Source organism: Aquarana catesbeiana, linkage group LG09, assembly GCF_042186555.1.
Source record: "Aquarana catesbeiana isolate 2022-GZ linkage group LG09, ASM4218655v1, whole genome shotgun sequence".
In the NCBI taxonomy this organism is placed as follows: Eukaryota; Metazoa; Chordata; class Amphibia; order Anura; family Ranidae; genus Aquarana; species Aquarana catesbeiana.
In genome coordinates, this window is record NC_133332.1 from 197,662,602 (window position 1) to 197,678,290 (window position 15,689).

The following is a 15,689-nucleotide window of genomic DNA, read 5'->3' on the forward strand; positions in this document are numbered from 1 at the left end:
TATTTCTTTCTGCCCAAGTTAGAATATGGTTCACTTCTCTCTGCACTGAGAGATTCTTGGTGCCCCTTTTGGTGATTGATATATGCCTCAGCCGTGGCATTGATGGATTGGATCCTGTCGGGACAATCCCTTAACCTGGAAGTCCAGGCTTTTAGAGCCAGACGCACTGCATGGACACCTTCCCAGAACAAGAGAGCTGCGTTGTAGCAGTCTTTCAGCTACAGCGCTGTAATTAATTGGTTAAAAAAAAATCCCCTGCAAAGCAGCGGCATTATGTGCTAGTATACATTGCATACTAGCACATTATGAAATACTTACCTTAAAACAAAGCCCTCCAGGGGAGTGCTGTCACAGCTGACAGGGCTTCCATCTTCCCCTGGTCTTCCTTCCAGTTTTGCAGACTCCAGTCCCGTGAATGGCTGAGCCGCGATGACGCACCTTCCGAGCATGCTCACAGGAGTCAGTTTACGTCATGGCATTCTGAAGGAATGGCACGGGTAAGCCGTCTCTTCAGTGCCCATGCACCAGTGACATCACATTTTTTTTTTAACCAATTAATTACAGCGCTGTAGCTGAAAGACTGCTACAACGTAGCTCTCTTGTTCTGGGAAGGTGTCCATGGACATCCTCACAGAACAGCGCCCCCCTGGGTGCGCTCTGTGACTGCTGTGTGCTTAGGCTGTATCCAGTGTGAATATCTCCTAAACACTGCAAGTTTAAGAGATATTCCCTGAACCTACAGGTAAACCTTATTAAAAGCTCAAAAGCTAAGTTTACTACCACTTTAACATTTGCGCTATACAGAAGATTGTTTGGATTTTAAAATTGGAATACATTTTAAATTCATAGAAAACCAACTTAAAAATTCTGCAAATTATTGCAGAAAATAGCATATGTTTATGTATGCATGATCAGAACAGTTTATCAGTACTATCAGTAATAAGGATATGTTCAAATGGACTACCTGCCATCAGGAGACATATTAGTATATGCCACGATTTCTGTGTGCTGATAAGTAAAACCCTGATGTTATAATTGCAGCGAAAACACAACAGGCAATCACATGCTTAGGTCATTGACACATACAGTATACATGCCATGGTAAATACTTTACATTCATTTGCGGTTAAGAAGTGTTCACATATCTATAAGCCACTGCCAGTTTAGTGTTTCTTTTAAATATTAACCACCCAAAGCCCTGCCCACAACCCGAACACACCCCTTTTCACTGCCGGTCATGAAATATTCCTGGTAGAAAAACGGAAAAAAAAATATGACTTATTCAGTGCCGATATTTTCCATGCATTATCCTTAGGAGGAGCATGGGAGCTGACATTCCTAACTTGTGCCTGAAGCAAGGTCCAGGATTGTCATCCTCAGCAAGTTACACCTGGAAAAGCATTCAGCCAGACTAGTGCCAGGTCAACTAATAGGCACATGCTTGTTCCCGGTCACTGACTCACCAGGTAGTGAGGGAAGGAGGGAGATCAGAGCCTCAAAGCAACTACCCTGACCAGTTCCTTTTAATTCTAACATGTATCTGTAACCATAAGTTGGCGTTAATGTTCCCTTTCCAAAAATACTTGAAATTAAAGCTACCGTATATATTGGTGGAAATTGTTCCCTCACTCCTTCTTCCTGTGACTCCAATTCAACAAATGAGGGGTGTGGTTGTTGCCAGGACAGGGAGGCACAGGAAGCAATATATGCACTGTCAAAGTTCTAATCCTTTCCATTGTCCCCATTGGGGAGATGTCTCATCACTTCCTGTCCTTAGAAAGTATAGGGATGTGTCTCCAATAATAACTTGACCGAGGCTTTAAAATTCCCTACTCTAAATCCTAGTACACACTAACAGTTGTTTTTTATTTTTGTTCAACCCAGCGGGTTGAATGAAAAAAAACTGACAGCTCAGTGCCACCGTACTAACAATTCGATGTTAGTACAGCGATTTAGTACAGCGATCTCCCCTGCTGAGCTATTGGGTTCTGACAGGGGGACGACTCCCCTGCCTGAACACCCCAGTCAGCGCTCTCAGCCATTGGTTTTCCATCATTTCCATCATGCTCATCCGACAAAAGCCGGCTTCTGTCAGACCAGCTGCCATACACGAGGGCCGAATGGCGACTGTTTTTTTATTGAACCAACCGATGTTGCCCGTCATTCAGCCCATGTGTACTAGGCTTTACACTGCATAATACAAGCATTATTCCAGATACATACCATGGACAATGATGGTCCATCTTTAAGACACACCTATGAGAAAAGAGACAGAAGATCAAATACACCAGCAGCAGAAATATTTCCTGACAGAAACATTGAGACTGCCATCTCCAACTTCTCATTTTTCAAATGCTAGTTGCTTAACAACCCTCTGGCTTCAATACGACAAAGCTGGGTACACACTATAAGAAAATTGGAAGAAAAATTCTGTACAAAAGGAAAGATTGGTCGATTATCTGATTAGTATAGAGCTTTCGACAGACGATTCTGACTGTTCGGACAAAAAATAAATAAAATAAAAAGGTGCAAGCTCTAAAATTTTTTATTGTATGTGAACACAATGTCTGATTTTCAGTCAGTGTGTACACTAATCGTATGAAAATTAATTGAATAGAGAATAGAGAAAAAATGCACATGATCACAAGCAAAGAACGACCCAAGGTAGCAATAAACATAGAAATCAAACACAAGAAAGAACGCTTTTGCCTTTGTCACACACCTTAATGGGGGGGGGGGGGGGAGTACAACCACTCGTCTGCTTTTCTCATAGTGTGTACCCCACTTAAGTCAGTAAGTCAGAACAAGCATACTGACTTTCTTGATCTGCATACTTGCTCTGAATCAGTGACCCAAGTAGTTAAGCTAATAGATCGGTACAATAGCCAGGAAAGTAGCATTTTCAGAAAGAGGTCAGCAATATTCACCATATTTTTCTCATTAAAGGTAAACTTAGACATGAAAAAATACCAATCGTCATTCATTTTGTGAAGCCAGGCAAAGGGGGAAAATGCAAGGCCTTATTTTTAGGTATGGAATGTGCAGGTAATGTCAGAGGCAAAAGCAGGATTAATTAGGTGCAGCCGGTCTACCGCTGGAAACAACAAAAGTAACACTGGCTTTTTTTTTTTTTTTTTCTTTTTATAAAATGTGCCAAAGAAAGACATGGTTGAGCAGCGATGAAAGATTTTATGGGCGATTCCATGTGGAAGAAAACGGAAAACAAATTTCTAATTTAAATGCAGCGAATCTTCCAACTAACATTTGGTAGCAAACAAACTAGGAAAGATTAGCAAATTGCCACACATATGCCTCTTAGGATGTGTCTTGGCTCCTGTTGGAAGAAACCTGTACTGAAAGAACACAGAGAATGCCATTGTTCATCTCTTTTTCTAAAAAATGGCAGTTGTCAAGTTGATGGTTTTAATATTGATGCACAGATTTGGAGCAAGTATGCAGATCAGTGGTTCCGATACCCTCTAACTTTATATACTGTATATTTAGTCACAATACCCTCAGCGGCGTGACCAAGCTATGAGTAAGCACTTGGTGTAAGTGCGAAACGCGTCAGCTATTCTTGTACCACCCCACAGTCGTGTTTTGTGTACCCCATGATCCTGTATTTTGAATAAAAGACGGATTTATCCATTCCGGTGTGCGGCTGTCCAGGTCTTCTTGTTCTCTTCTACTTGCCTCAGCGGCACCGCTATTGGGGTGCGGACCGCACCTGGGTGACAGCCGCCAGAGGGATGACTCCATGGCCACATCTGGGGGGGGGGATTCGGTGTCATCCACTGACAGCACTGAGAGAACCCAGCACAACTTGCACCTCTACCTGGGTTTCCCAACTGTAAGTTGGGGGTGGGGGAAGCTTACAGGCGGGGGGGGGGTAACAATCATTGGTGCTCAGATTAGAGGTTTGTGCGGGAGGGGGCATGGGGGCCATTTGTGCTAAAAGGATGGATTAGGGGGATTTGTACTATGAGAGGGAAATTTGTGCTAGGAGCAGCGGCAGGACAACATGGTGACACCATATTTTACTGCACCAGGTGACACCAACCCTAGTGATGCCACCGAGTACCCTTAGAACGTGGTCAGAAATGTTACTGTCCATATTTCTCTCAGTACAAGTTTCCTTTATTAAAAGGTGAGCATCACAACACTACGGAGGTTATCACTAAACCAAAATGTCAATCTAAACAACATCTAGGTCTTGCAGAAAAACTGCTAGACATTTCAAATTAGCCAGCAAAATAAGTTTAGCCACACAAGATGGAATAAAAAGAATGGTAAATTAAATCTGTCAGCTACATTCATGTACCCAAAACTAACAATACTGCCAACATGCAGGTACTTTGCACTGCGTGCCAGTACCTTTGGTGTATAGAAATCGATTAGACGATTGCCAAATTGCATCTTGGGCAAGTTACTATATACAAAGCCTTGATTTATGCCTGAATGGAAGCTGTACTGCTTAGCAGTGAAATACATGAGCCTCTACTTTTAAGTAGAACTATAAGCTAAACTCTCCCGCCCCCCCCATCTTGGATAGAGTAAGGGAAGGTTATAACCCCTATACGTTGTTTTGCCATCTGCGCTCCATTGGGGATATTTCCCTTCACTTTCCATTCCAAAGCCAAAACAAGAAATCCCTCTAAATTGATGGAATCTTTAAATTTTCACCAGAACTAGTGTCTCCATGAGAAGTTTTCCCCTCTATTCCTGTTCTGGTGACAACTCAGAAGTCTGGATTTTCTTTCACTTTCATGGATAATTGTAAATGGGGCAAAGGGAGAGGGTGAATCCCCCTAACTGGGTCACAACCCACATTAACAACCTGACAGGTTTTCTAATCCCTCCACACCCTATAAAAAAAAAAAAAAAAAAATCTGACTTTAGTTATTGTTTAAAGCTCACTACCCAGGCTACAATCTGATTGTACAATTTCCTCTGCCAACAATAATGTTGGGGCCTACCTGACTGGACACAAATCAAATCATAGTTTAGGTAGGTCCTCAAATTACAAAAGTTTTGATAAACCTAACGTTGATTCTAATGTGTATGGTGACCAAAATAGTGTAGAAGGAAAGGAGGATGGAGCATAACTTTGTTAGGAAGAGGTCAAAGCCCTGCATACAGTATGACCCCAAAACCCAGAGGCTTGCCTGGATCACAGAAGAGAAATGCCTAGTACACACGATCAGAAAATCTGCTGAAAATACCACTTTGGAAGAGTTTGTCTGATAATCTGATCGTTAGTACACAGCTTTCGAGAGCCGATCACGACAGTTTATCCAAAATTATCCAAAGGGACAAAACATTAAAATTTTTCTCATACGATACCAGAACAAAATGATTTTCATTTAATCAGTACAGAATTTGTCAAGGAAAAAAAAAAAAAAAAAAAAAAAAAAAAACACGGTAGAGTAAGACTACACATGCTTGGGAACTAATGCTTACATCACTTCCGAAGTCCTATTCTATCGTCCGAGAATTTAGTAACCTGTTGGTTACCAATATAAAACTAGCATGCAAAAATGAAAAAAAAAAAAAAAACCCAACGGTCATTCGTTCAATATTCTCATCATGTGTACAAGGCTTTAAAGGCTTTAGAGAATTACCAAGGTTACTACAGACACCACAAGGTACATTGTAATGTGGCTGTGTTAGATATGTCTGACATTGATGCAACTGACAGAATTGCTTTATAAATAAAACTATGAATGACTGTGCATTCTAACAGCAAGAACTTTGAAATGTAGATCCACAGCTCATAAAGGAAGATGAATAAAGACAATAAGAATAATAAATAATAATAATAATAATAATAATAATAATAATACAAAAAGTAAAAAAGAACAAAAAACAACAAATATATTTATTGTAATAAAATGCACAGGCATAAAGAAAAAAAAAAAAACTGTATGGTTGTAAGATACTTACATCCCACACACAGAGCAGTGATGGCAGCGATCAGGCTTCACCACCTGGCACCGATCACAGAAACGAATTGCTGAAATACATAAAGCAGTACATGTCAGAATCCAGTGCCATTTACTGTCACTCTTGGTTGTATGGCAATGTTTATGTATTTACAGACGTAAAACACTCATCTACATCAGTAGAGCAAGGTTAAGATGCCATGCACTGTATTTTCCGAGATGAGGAGGGGAGGGGGGGATGTAGTCAAGTCTCAGTGTTGTGGCAAGTCAAACACCTTGACAGATCTTTCATCAGCCTTCAGTCTTGGTAAGGCCAACCAAGGTCCCCTCCACACCTTTGTACTGCATGCAGTTCTGTTTTCATACATTTTTGTTTAAAGTGGTTGTAAACACCTGAAATGAAAAATTAGTACAGTGACAGTGCATATTTTAGCACTGATCACTGTATTAGTGTAACTGGTCCCAAAAAGTGTCACTTAGTGTCCAATTTGTCCGCCGCAATGTTGCAGTCCCGCTATAAGTAGCTGATCGCCGCCATTACTAGCAATAAATAAAAAATAAACATTCCATAAAAATATCCCATAGTTTGTAGACGCTATAACTTTTGCACAAACTAATCAATATACACCTATTGGGATTTTTTTACCAAAAATATGATGCAGAATATATATATTGGCCTAAATTAATGAAGAAATGTTTTTCATACATTTTTTTTGGATGTGTTTTATAGCAGAAAGTAAAAAATATATATTTTGTTTTTCAAAATGGTCGGCTTTTTTTTGTTTACAGCGCAAAAAATAAAAACCGTAGAGGTGATCAAATACCACCAAAAGAAAGCTCTATTTGTGGGGAAGGCCATCAATTTTATTGTGTACAGGGTCACAGGACTGCGTAATTGTCAGTTGAAGTAACGTAATGCCGTATAACAAAAAAATGGCCTGGTCAGGAAGGGGGGGGGGGGGGGGGGGTCTTCGGAGCTGAAGTGGTAATGTCAGTTTTTTTTCGGGGGTTTTTTTTGCATATTTTCTTTACCTTAAAGCCAAATTCCACATATGTCAATTTCTGACTTGTTACCATTGTTGCAGCTTGCACCAATGTGACTATGCATGTGCCGTACTTGGGCGATGTCCCTGGAAGCTGGAAAATCGCTATATTATTACTACTAGTGGTTGTTGTTAGTTATCAGGTCATGTGTGTCACAGTGAACATAGGAGGTCACTCACTCAACATGGGTGCCATTTACAGAACACATTGCATTTTTCTCAGTGAATGCAAAACCTTCTCTGATTAGGTGAAAGGAGAGGTGTGGAAGTGATGTGATCTCCACTTGAATCCAATCAGAAAATGCTTTTCATGCATTGACAGAAAGCAAAGAGTTCTCTGAATTGTGCCTGTGGTCAGCGAGTGAACTCCCGTGTTCACTAAGCAGCAGGGCAGCTGCTCAGCATGGAATCTGAAAGCTAGCAGCGATCACTGCAGAATTGGTGCCATCTACAGCAATTTACAGCTTCTGCAGGGATGCCCAGGTATGGCACATGCATGGCCAAGTTGGACTTATGTAACAATGCAAAGATAATAAATTCCAGCAGGTAAAACGAAAAGAAATACAGAAAAAAAAAAAATAAAAAATTTAAATCCTGCAAGACAATGCATAACAAAGGGATTGTAAAGACAGTAAATTTTCTACCCTAATGCATTTCCTTCATTAGGGTAAAAAATGTCCAGCAGTTATATGGTTACCTGAACCCCTCTTTTACTTACAAGTCCTATTAGATCCAGCGTTGTGCGCCATCTGCAGCGGCACTCTCTCCTCACAGGACACAGAGGCAGCAGTGGGAGCCATTGGCTCCTGCTGTTGTAATCAAATCCTGTGACGAGGATTGGATTGGGGCGAAGCAGCACTGTGTGGGTCTGTAGATACATGCAGTCCTGCCTCGGAAGCGAGCCCACAGGTGCTCCACCAAAAGGAAGCAGCTTTCTATGAGGACCCACAGAGAACAGGAGGAGCCAGTGGGGGACCCCAGAAGAGGAGGCTCAGGGCCACATGTTAGTATAACATGTTTACTATTAAAAATATATATTTATAGTTTACAACCACTATAATAATTCCGTTAGAAACTGACATCAAATAAAAATGTATAAAAACAGAACTGTATGCGGTACAAAAGTGTGAACTGCTGATGAAAGATCTGTCAGCAGTCATCTGACTTGCCAAACCACTGGGACTTGACACCCTCCCCTCACAGTCTTAGCAAATACAGTGCATGGAAAAAGTCATATGACGGATAAAGAACAAATATACCCTGGAAGTTTATTAAATCAAGCCTATACTGAGAAAAAACATTTTTTTTTTTAAATTGTGCGCAAACAGGCTCTTTACTGCAGAAGAGACATGCTAGGTCTTTTCTGTAATAAAACAAGCTTGTTCACGATCGTGAGCGTGTGGGAGTTACATCATTCTGGCACAGCCAATCAAAATGGCTGAAAATCCCAAACCCAGAAAAAGAACAGGCAAAGATGTTGGCGCCAGCAAAGGAAAGAGTATAGTTCTGCCTTAGTTAAGAGATCCCATACAAAATACACAGTGATACAAACAGTGGCGGCCAGTCCATTAGGGGCGCATGGGCGACGCCCCCCATCCATGCTCCTGGCCCCCTGATCTACATACAGCGACTTACAATGGATTCCAATGTTCTAATGGGGGGGGGGGGGGGGGGGGGGTTTGAAGCACATGATTAGAGCCAGAGGCTTTAATACTTTAATAGGCTTCAAAAAAAGGGTATGCTCGGGGCGCAGCGATCCCATCTAGTTGTGCAACAATAGTGAATGAATATTTGCTATTTTCACACTAAATCCCCTCCCACCAATCATGAAGCGGGCTTTGAGACCCATTTCCAGATTGGCCAAAACATCAGGCGATCCTATTGGATGCCTAGCGCCTAGGAGGAGAGGAAAGACGCCGCGCTGGAGTAGAGGACACCAGAGCAGCTGCCCCCCACCAAGATGGGGCTGGCTGTGCTGGAGGAGAGGACACCGGGCAGCCCGCCACCTGGATGGGGTAAGCGACGGACCGACCGGCAGACAGTGAGGGGGGGGGGGGGGGGTAGCGACAACACCACTGGATACAAGTACTGTCTGTGGCCCTTCATACTGGCCAAATCACATAAGGCATGCAAGGAACATAGCTGAATTTCAAGAGACTGAATTTGACTGGTTGCCACTAGGTTATCAGCTAGTGGACTGTTATCTCAGAGACGTTCACAAATATGTGCTTGGCTAACCTCCATTTGCTGTCCGGGTATAAACAGGTAGCTTCTTTGCAAATTCAGCAAGGATTTGCCTCTGAACTTCTGGGCTCTCCTCATTGTCATATCGCTCCTTTTCAGCATAAGGCAGCAAAAACTGAAAACACAAGTATGGATTTAGTCATACAACTACACAACTCTTGCTAGGGATACAGTAAAACTATGCACCTAAAGTTTACGAGCATCCATAAAAACCAGTTAAGACTATCCAATTATTTAACTATAATTGCCTGTGGTACATAGTCATATGCATTAAGCATTCTCATTTAATGGCAAAAAAATTGCAAGTTAGACTTACCGGTAACTTGTTTTCCAATAGGCTTTCAGGACAGCACCCGAGAGATCATGGCTCCTCCTCCACAGGAAACACCTCATCAATTAAGTCTTTAATTGGAGTCCTCCACGTTGCCTCGTCAGTTGTTTGTAGAGAACTCCAGCCCCAGCTGCAACACATAAGCGACAGTTATATCATAGTATTACAGCATCAGCATAAAAAAGGGCGGGTTACTGCTGTCCTGAAAGCCTATTGGAAAACAAGTTACCGGTAAGTCTAACTTGCAATTTTCCAAAACGTCTTTCAGGACAGCACCCGAGAGGATAATCGAGACTTACTCCATTTAGGGTGGAACAACAGCCTGTAAGACTTTTCTTCCAAAAGCCTGGTCCCCAGCCGTCATGAGGTCTAACCTATAATGACGGGCAAAGGTTGTCAGACTTGTCCAAGTAGCTTCCTTACAGATTTGTTCGGGGGTGGCACCAGCTTTTTCTGCCCAACTCACCGCTGAAGCTCTTGTAGAATGAGCCCGGACATTCACTGGACTCTCTTGACCTGTAAGGGAATAGGCTTCATTCTCAACCATCTGGCAATGGTTCCTCTAGAAGCTTGTCTTCCTTTTTTATTACCGGAAAATAAAACAAATAGAGCATCTGAACATCTAAAGTCTTTAGTGCTTCCAAGTAACTCAAGACTGCTCTTTTAACATCCAGGGTATGGAATTCTTCTTCCTTCTTACCCGATGGGTTAGAACAAAAGGTATCTCCCGAGTTAGATCCCGGACCGAAGCAACCTTCGGCAAAAAATTAGGATCCGTCTTCAGAACAATTCGGTCTGAAAAAATGGAAAAGAAAGGCTCCCTGATTGATAAAGCTTGCAGCTCACTGACTCTTCGAGCTGTTGTAACCGCCACTAAAAAACTGTTTTCAAAGTAACTAATTTCAGGGAGGCTAAATTAATGGGTTCAAAAGGTTCCTTGGTCAGGGCCTGAAGAACAACCGATAAGTCCCATGCTGGACAGCTTTTGATCACCACTGGTCTAGACCGGGTGAGAGCTTTGAAGAATCTAATTACTAAGGGTTCTGATGAAATGGATTTTTCCAGAAATACCCCCAGCGCAGCAACTTGAACCTTGAGGGTGCTGACCGCTAGGCCTTGTCCGCTCCTTCTTGCGGGAACTCAAGAACAGAAGAAGTTTGTTTTGGTGACCTGTCAGATGCTGTGCACCAGGAGTTGAAGATTTTCCAAACTTTGGAATATATTGCTCTTGTAACCTTCTTTCTACTGGATAGGAGGGTAGCCACCAATCTATCCGAGAAACCTTTTCTCTTCAAGAGCTGTTCCTCAGTAGCCAGGCCCTGAGTTTTAGTTTTGCTACTTCCTGGTGAAGCAGACGACCTTGTAACAGAAGGTCTTTCCTTAACGGAAGTTGCCAGATCGGTTTTAGTTGCATCTGAAGAAGGGATGAAAACTAAGGCCTTTTGGGCCAGAAGGGAGTGATGAGGATCACTGTTGCCTCCTCCTTCCTGATTTTTGTTATGACCCGAGGGATAAGCTGAAACGGGGGGAATGCGTAACAGAGGTGAAATTTCCAATTGTGCGCCAGAGCATCCACTCCCAGTGATGCTCGTTCCTGTTCAGGGAGAAGAAACGAGACACTTGTGAGTTTTCCTGGGTCGCAAGAGATCCACTCTAGTATGGAGCTCTGCCCAACTTAGAATGCCTTTTGCTAGGATTTGCAGAACTTTGCTTCTGGTTCCCCCCTGTCTGTTTATGTAGGCCACCGCCGTGGCGTTGTCTGACAGGATTTGAGTATGCTGTCCCTGGACTTCTTTCGCAAAGGTCAGTAAGGCCATCTCTATAGCTTTTAGTTCCCTCCAATTGGAGGACCTCAGTGCATCTTTTGTGGCCCACGAGCCCTGGGCCCACCGACCGTTCATATGAGCCCCCCAACCCCAGGAACTGGCATCGGTTGTCAACCTCACCTGGGTTGGGAAGGACCATAACAGACCCTCTGAATATCTTGTCTGGTTCTTCCACACCAAAGACTCCTTTTCACTGAAGTAAGGATCTTCACTAGTGAATCCTGCTGGTGATTCCAGATTTTTAACAGGAAACTTTGCAGAGGTCTGAAATGGAGCTTTGCACACTGGACGGCCGGTATGGAAGAGGTCAGGGTTCCCAATGCTGACACGACCTTCCTGATGGACAGAAATTGATTGGACTGTAGCAGTGACACCACTTGTACCAATTTTTCCTGTTTTCCCTCTGGAAGAAAGATTTTTTGTTCCAAAGAGTTGATACGGAAACCCAGGAATAACACTTCCTGTGAGGGAATCAGATTTGATTTTTGAAGGTTTAAAATCCACCCTATGGATTCTAGGTGAACACGGGCTCTGAGCAAGTTTTCTTGAAGACCTTCTCTGGTCTGAGCAAAAAACAGCAGGTCGTCCAGATAAGGAATAACTGAGATCCCTTCTAGACGCAGAGGCGCCAGTGCTTCGGCCATTATTTTCGTGAACACCCTTGGGATGATGACAGACCAAACGGGAGTGCTCTGAATTGCAGATGTACCACTTCTTCCCTTCTTTCAGTGCTAACCTCAGATATTTCTGCGACCTGGCGGCAATAGGAATGTGGAGGTAGGCATCTTGTAAACCTATTGATGCAATGTAGCACCCTTGATACAGGAGGTTTCTTACTGAAAATATGGAATCCATCCAAAACCTTCTGTACTCTACCGATTTGTTCAGCATTTTGAGATTCAGGATAAGACGGAACTTTCCTGAAGTTTCTGAACGAGAAAAACATGTGAGTAGAACCCCTGGAAGAACTCCCCAGCCGGGACCAGAACAATGACTTTCTGAGTTTTCAGTTCCTGAATTAGGGACTTCATGGCGAAAGCCTTGACTGCATCCCTTGGGACGTTTGTCACCAAGAATCTTTTTGGAGGTTCTTCCGTGAATTCTATCACATACCCCTGGGAGAGCATATTTACAATGAACCGATTTGAAGAAATGGCTCTCCACTGAGGAAGAAACTCCTGGAGTCTTCCTCCGACCTTGAGGGAGTCATTGTAGTTTTCCAGAGGTCGCAGGAGGATTGAAGAGCACTCCACCCCTACCTTTGGGCTTCTGAGAAGACCACGACTTCTTCTTGCCCTGCGTTTTATCTTCCTGCTGACCTTTTTGGGGCCAAAAAAAAAAACGCTTACGGGTTTGCACCTGTTTTTTCTTAACCGGAAACGACTTTTTCTTATCTGCCGTACGATCAAGAATGTACTCTAGCTCCGAACCGAATAGCAGATCACCTGCAAAAGGAATACCACACAGTCTATTTTTAGATGCAGCATCCCCTGGCCACATCTTCAGCCATAAGGCCCTTCTGGCAGAATTAGTTAAAGCTGCTGACCTCGCTGACATGCGGATAGATTCCGCAGACGCATCCGCAATATATGATATTGCTGCAGACAGGGTTGAAAAGGAGTCTAGAATCTCCTGTTTTGAGGAATCTGCTGTGACATGGGCCTTCAACTGGTTAACCCAGTGATCTAAGTTCCTTGCAACACAGGTTGTTGCCATTGCCGGTTTCAGATTGTTCATTACTGATTGCCAGGATCTTTTAAGAAGCAGGTCCATTCTTTTATCCATGGGCTCCTTCAGAGTGCCCATGTCCTCAAAGGCGAGGTCCGTAGACTTAGAGACCTGAGAAAAGGCAGATAGAGGACACAGTTCCTTACCTGAGCCTTGCTGGCGCCTTGGCTTGCCCCCTTATCCGCTGCATCACTATCCATAGCTGTCTGCAGGCGCGTGGTGAAACGAACGGTTCCAGATTCGAAAATGCCGCTGCGCTGACCTGGAACCGGAAATAAGGCACCAGGTGACCCTGCCCTCTCCCTCTGCGCTTTGCGTTCGGAAATGACGCGCGCGCCGACCCGGAAGTGCTGCCTCCTCCCATTACAGGACGTGGCTGAGGTGCTCCTCTGCCACCAGAAACATGGCGGCCGCCAACGTTCATTCCTCCAATGCAACCAGCAGGGAACGGAGGACGGCCGCCTGTCTGGCCAAAAATTGGAAGCAGCACCCCCAGACGTACAGGCTCTCCCCGAGCACGGGAGAGGGAGCCCACGGGACCATCCATCTGCGAGGCAAGTGGGAGGCTCACTCTCCTAGCCAAAAAAAGACCTAACAGGTGAGAACCTATGTCTCCCAGGGAAAAACCTGAGAGATCATGGCTCCCACCAGAGGTGTTCCTCCAGCTGGAGGAAACACAAAAAACTGACGAGGCAACGTGGAGGACTCCAATTAAAGACTTAATTGATGAGGCGTTTCCTGTGGGAGGAGGAGCCATGATCTCTCGGGTGCTGTCCTGAAAGACGTTTTGGAAAACAATGTTATCAACGCAACAATTATCCATGGCAGTGCACTTTTGTCTTCCCAGTCTCACGGCAGTACTCAGGCCTATAATATTTTTGTAAAAGGTATGCAACGCCTGGCAATGAACTGCTATAATTTGCTTCGTTTTGGTCTGTTAAATACACCACGGAAAATGTCTTGTTATATTGGTTTGAGAACTGCAAAAGAATTACCTGTTGATCTTGCCAGAAATCCTGTCATGTGATGACTTGATGTGCTCTCTGCTTGTACTGAAGTTGTATTAGTTACATCAGGGCTCGACAAATCCCAGGCGCCAGGTCGCCATGGCAACAGGAAATTGTGCCTGGGCTACCACCCAAATGTTTGTGCTCCCCCACTAAGAATCCTGGGCTCCACTTGCCCATCTCCAGACCCAGGACCGACATAGCGGGTGCCACCAGAAAGAGAGTAGGGAGGAGAGCAGACACACGTACATCTTTTTTTTTTACAATTAAAAAAATAAAATAAAATTACACCCAAGCTTATAACATCCCCTCCTCCCCTCCCAAAAATAAAAATTGAGGCCCCCCCACCACCCTACATATACGCACATACCGTAGTAAATCGCACGCATCAGGCTCCTTTGCCTGAAAACATTGAATGCAATACACGTTACATATGGCCACAAGCTGAAGTGAGAGCAATAATTCCAGCACCAGACCTCCTTCATAACGCTAAACTGATGACTTATAGGAGCTTTTAAAACGTCTCCTATTGAAAATATAGGGTACTGAAGTTTGTCACCATTTCACAGGCGCCTGCAAATGTGAGGTTTGACATGTTGGGTATCTGTTTACTCAATGCAACCTCGGCTTTTATATTTTACCAAAAAAAATTGGTAATTTATTGCGTTTTTGTGCCCTCTAAAATTAACTCTGTTTTTTACTGAAATTTTGAGTTCCTAAACCTTTGCAGTATTATAGCGCAACATAAAAAATTGGAACTACCACTATTCTGTAGAATCTCTGTTTTCAGACAATATATAATGTTTAGGGGGTTTTATGTAATCTTCAGGCCTAAAATTATTTATTAAACGTGTGCAAAAAAAAAAAAAATGCTCTGGCAGCGAAACGATTAAAATATAAGTTCACCTTTGGAAACACATTATATGTGCCACCCGTAAGCTTTGTTGATTAAAAAAACCTGGCTCCTAACGCTGGCTACTAGATTCAAAGCAAAATTTGTCAAGCCCTGAGTTACATAGTTTCCAGTTATCTTTATGGACTACAGACTTCCCCTTTTATTCATGAAGAAGAGGAGAAGGGAAGGTTTTGGAAGTCCTGTCCTAGGGTCACAGCATTGATTTTAAATAGATAAAAAAGTACAGAGAGTAAGTGTTTTCACGCTGATTGGCATGTACACTTTCTCAAAGAGAAAGTTGCTGTAAAAGAAAAAAAAAAAAAGTAAGTATATAGGTTTTTTTTAAATGAAAAATTGTTTGTCTGCTGGTGGGATACTGGGGTATATCTCAGTGCTGGCATGGATAATGGAAAGTGAGCCGCATGTGTTGGAAGTGTACATCCCACAGGCAGGACCGATGCTTAATTATTTTGTGCCCTAGGCAAGGGGTGTCATTAGTCTTGCTGGATTCCCCGGACTCAGCAGCTATGTTCAAAGACATGGTGCCTGCCTCCTTTGCTTACCTCGTGCCCATCTAACAGGCTGAGCTGCTGCTGACCTCCTCTGCAGCAGCCATGACGGATGTCCTCCATGGCTGCTGCTTTCTCTGCAGAATCAGTCAGTGCTCCAGCCC

The 15,689-nt window shown here is 43.4% G+C and overlaps 1 protein-coding gene across 1 annotated transcript in view; it reads right to left on the reverse strand.

Annotated features, from left to right (window-relative positions):
- The window catches only part of ZDHHC15 (zDHHC palmitoyltransferase 15), a 105,624-nt gene that overhangs the window by 70,673 nt on the left and 19,262 nt on the right, over nucleotides 1-15,689 (reverse strand). Inside the window, exons 4-6 of the mRNA XM_073599500.1 lie at nucleotides 9,224-9,344; nucleotides 5,944-6,013; nucleotides 2,224-2,256 (exon numbers count right to left, since the gene is read on the reverse strand). Of these exons, the coding sequence (XP_073455601.1) occupies nucleotides 2,224-2,256; nucleotides 5,944-6,013; nucleotides 9,224-9,344 (224 nt within the window). The remainder of the gene's footprint in view (nucleotides 1-2,223; nucleotides 2,257-5,943; nucleotides 6,014-9,223; nucleotides 9,345-15,689) is intronic.